General features: G+C 46.9%; 2 protein-coding genes across 2 annotated transcripts; both read left to right on the top strand.

The window, feature by feature from the left end:
• On the top strand, positions 1–2,772 carry LOC125941048 (uncharacterized). Its single transcript, XM_049657962.1, has 7 exons — positions 1–24; positions 127–405; positions 487–671; positions 778–963; positions 1,140–1,407; positions 1,544–1,740; positions 1,803–2,772. Exons 1-7 carry the CDS (start codon positions 1–3, stop codon positions 2,488–2,490), a joined length of 1,827 nt encoding a protein of 608 aa, XP_049513919.1. The 3' UTR covers positions 2,491–2,772.
• Positions 2,773–3,118: 346 nt separating this feature from the next.
• LOC125940666 (uncharacterized) lies at positions 3,119–3,759 on the top strand. Its single transcript, XM_049657093.1, has one exon. It carries the CDS (start codon positions 3,189–3,191, stop codon positions 3,705–3,707), a length of 519 nt encoding a protein of 172 aa, XP_049513050.1. The 5' UTR covers positions 3,119–3,188; the 3' UTR covers positions 3,708–3,759.

Raw genomic sequence — 3,759 nt, 5'->3', positions numbered from 1 at the left:
ATGGCCAACGCTGCAGTACTTCAGGTATACTTGGCAATGTGTGAACGAATTTGTCAATGTGTGGACGATACGCGCGCTGCTTGCAATTTCCATGAGATCGTTGGTATTCATTATTCCTGTTTCCAGGACAAGCTGAAGGAAAACGACACCAAAGCACTATTTCTCAGCGAACAACTTTCATGTCTAAACACAAAGCACCACAAGTGGTCTGAGGCCACAATACGACAAGCCGTATTATGGCACGCAAAGTCTCCCTGTGGCTACGAGATACTGCGCGAGTCTGGATGCCTGACACTCCCCAGCCGATCGACCTTAAAGAGGTATATAGGAGCTTGCCGCGGGGAGGTCGTTTCCTCGCTGATAAAACAACGGCTACATCAAGAGTCGACCTTCTTGACTGATCGCGTACGTAAAATTTCTGGCTATACCCTGCCAGAATGCTTCAGTATCACTACAGCCTTTGCCGTGACTGTATTTCACTTTTAGGAGAAAAAAGGATCTCTTGTTGTCGACGAGATGTCCATCAAACAAGTAGCAACATACGAAAAAAAAGCCGACCGCGTGCACGGTCTTGTGGAAATGGGAGGGCTAGAAAAGGCGTTGGGAATGGAAAATGAACTCGCCACCCATCTACTCGCCTTCGTGTTCGTTGGGCTGTCCACCCATTACACGTAAGATATTCCGCCATAGATTTCTCTCGATTATGAGAAAACTGCTGAGTTTGTGTTCATGATCGTAATTTAGGTGTTTAACATTATGCACTCACGCAATCTTTAGCATTCCAGTTGGCTACTACTTCACGAGGTCGACCACAGGAGAACAGCTTCATCATTTGACGATGCGTGTCATTAGGTCCGTTGAAGATGCTGGCTTTGAGGTCGTCAGACTTGTAGCAGATAATCACTCTTCCAACTGCAGAATGTTCTCAATACTGAGCAACGGGGCAATACAACCAGTGGTGCCGTAAGTGTCCTCTCGTTCTTTTAAATCTGTTGAAGCTAAGCTACATATGCTAAGTCGGTAATTCCGGAAGGCAGCTTTCCCATACACATAAGTTCAAGCTGGGATTGTGCTTTCGAAGAAACTTTTTTCCGTTGATTGACCTTTAATTCAGTTGCGAGGTTTTTCACTCATTGCAGGCACCCCATGAACGACAACAGGAGGCTGTTCCTGGCTTTTGACCACTGTCACATACTGAAAAACGTGCGTAATCAGCTCCTGGCACCAAACCGTTTCCTTTGCAATGGAGGGGAATATTATAGCCCCAAGTATCTGAGGATGTTGGTTGACATTATTGAAAGACAGAACGCATTCAAGCTAGTCCGGCGCCTCACAAGGAAGCACGTGTTTCCTACGAACTTCGAGAAGATGAACGTCAGGAGAGCTCTCGACGTATTTTCGCCAGAGGTCTGTATTAATATGCATCACAGAACGCGAAGAATGATTGAACTAGCGAGATATCATAAAGTCAGTATTTTGTCGACGTAAAACGTACGTTAACGGAAGCCACGCCGGCCCTTTTATTTTTATTTTTTTTCTTCAGGTCACAGCTACACTGCGTTATCTGCAACAGTATGGAAGGAGATTCGGCGTTTTAGGGTTCGAGGACAGCCTGCCGACGATCCGTTTCATGGAAATGATACACAAGTGGTTCACAATCCATAACATAAGGAGCACCACTTTCTATGTGATCACCAGAGACCCTGATCGGATGCCATTCAGCTCATGTGATGACGACAGGTAGCTAAAGTTATATTAGGAAACAATGTCGTTTTATGCATTGTTAACCTTAATTATTTCAGGTTATCCTGGCTGGAGAACGAGTTTCTGCCGTTTTTTGCGGCCTGGAAAGAAACAGCGCCTGACAAGCGTGCCTTCATTTCACTGGAAACGTATGAAGCACTCCAAATAACGACACGGTCAACTGTGGAGTCGACAAAGTTCCTCCTTCGTTCGGGCTTCGTATACGTCCTCACAGCGAAGTTCTCGAGCGATCCTGTAGAAGCCCTCTTCTCCACTGTCCGCCAGCTAAATGGATCGAATGATCAAACGGATGCTCGTGCAGCGCTGTCATCACTGCAGAAAGTGCTAGCCATGGGCATCATTCATTCATCTGCAAGCGGTAGCACAGAACGAACTGTAGGCCTTCTTGGCTCGTGCCATCTTCCACTGAGCTTACAGACAGCCCAAACGCAAGGGACCACTCCACCTTCCTTGCCATCACCAAATTCATTAGAAATGCAGCCACAACAGCAAATAAGACAGCTAGGAACACTGCCACAACGTGAAGAAAACATGCCTATAGCACACTATCAGGTTGAAGAAGAAACTTCGGCAACCGTCGCCACAACAGGCCCAAGCACATCATATAACAGCCTTCAGTTGGAAGTGGCAACACCGAGCAGAGAGCACGTAAAGGCTTCTGTTGAGGACATCCAAATCGCCATGCGTCCTCACCTTGCAGCTCTACAGAGTTCAGCCGGTGCGTGACGTAAACGCACAGCCTCTCGTACTTTTAACTATATCGCGCGAGAACACTACAATATGGTCGTGCGCCGTCCTGAAGGGAACATCGCATTAGACGACTCTTGCACAGGAAAGTGCTTAGTGCGCTTGAGAGTACTCCTGCCGGTCTCGCTGATTATCGCCGCTTAAAGGCGCTACAATGACGCGTGATGGACGCTGGCGCGATATGGTTAAAAATGCGGGAGGCTGTACCTGCAAGCGCGTTGCAATTGTGTGCTGTGTAGGTCTTTTGAACTACGCGCCTTAATCAAGCGGCGCGCGGCAGCTCCAACGTTCTTGTCTGACCACGCAAATGTGCTTTGATAAATATAACTTCGGCAAAGCGCAATGCCTAGCCGCATCTTGACGGGAAACTGTGCAAAAGCATTCCTGTACTAGCTGTGGTCAGGGCGCGCGCGTTAGAAACACGTATATACGGCGTCGTTCGTAAAGCCCCTGCACGTGCTCACTAGCTGGATCGTAAGAGAGTATTAGCAAATATTTTATGCAGTAAGCGACAAGGTGCCAATAATACGTTCTCCACAAGAATGTATACAGTGCGACAGGCGTGGAAACAAAGGAACGCATATTGTACTAAGTTTCATTAATTATTGCCTTTTAAAATTCAAATCTTCGCTGATCAGACGCGCGCAACATGCCCTTTATTCACTGTTCATTCCGATATGCAACCTTTCCCTGCTCTTATTTTTTTTTCAGGTCCCCCGCTTCCAGGCATCAAGACTAGCACGCTAGGTCTAATCGCCGGCTTCTTAGTAAAAGCCACAGAAGACTCACTTACATGCCAGCAGTGCGTGCAAAACATCAAGGCTCCACGCTCTTCTAGCCCAGCGACTGCAGTGATCTTTAATGTGGACAGAGGTGGACTCTCGTACCCGCGACAAGAATTCCTTTCCTTTATATGCGCGCTTGAAGAAGCCGCTGAAGCTTTTGCCCCACTGTCAATTCACCAAAAGAAACCAATGTCACTATTTGTGACAACTGTCCTCCCAGCAACTACGCAGAATAGGCTGTTCAAACACGAAGGCTCTACGGAAGAGCACACAAAAATGTTTGCAAAGCTCGTCCTCGAGAAATTCAGCAGGCCATTTTTCACAAACTATATGGCCAACAAGACGGAAAAAGAGGCGCGCAAAAAAGTAATTGCAATGAAACCAAACTCCCGAAAGGTGCTTAAAGTTTAGCACGCCACGTTTACTAGACGCTGGTTTTGTAAATAAACACATTCAAATGTTA

This window comes from Dermacentor silvarum, chromosome 10, assembly GCF_013339745.2.
Source record: "Dermacentor silvarum isolate Dsil-2018 chromosome 10, BIME_Dsil_1.4, whole genome shotgun sequence".
Lineage (NCBI taxonomy): Eukaryota > Metazoa > Arthropoda > Arachnida > Ixodida > Ixodidae > Dermacentor > Dermacentor silvarum.
Note: the sequence above shows the minus strand (reverse complement) of the source record. Positions and strands in the feature narration are given on the sequence as shown.

Coding starts and splice junctions, on each gene's coding strand:
- LOC125941048 (XM_049657962.1), top strand. CDS start 1: ATGGCCAACGCTGCAGTACTTCAG. Junction 672..777: donor GGGCTGTCCACCCATTACAC/GTAAGATATTCC, acceptor CGCAATCTTTAG/CATTCCAGTTGGCTACTACT. Junction 1,408..1,543: donor TCGACGTATTTTCGCCAGAG/GTCTGTATTAAT, acceptor TTTTTTCTTCAG/GTCACAGCTACACTGCGTTA.
- LOC125940666 (XM_049657093.1), top strand. CDS start 3,189: ATGCAACCTTTCCCTGCTCTTATTTTTTTTTCAGGTCCCCCGCTTCCA.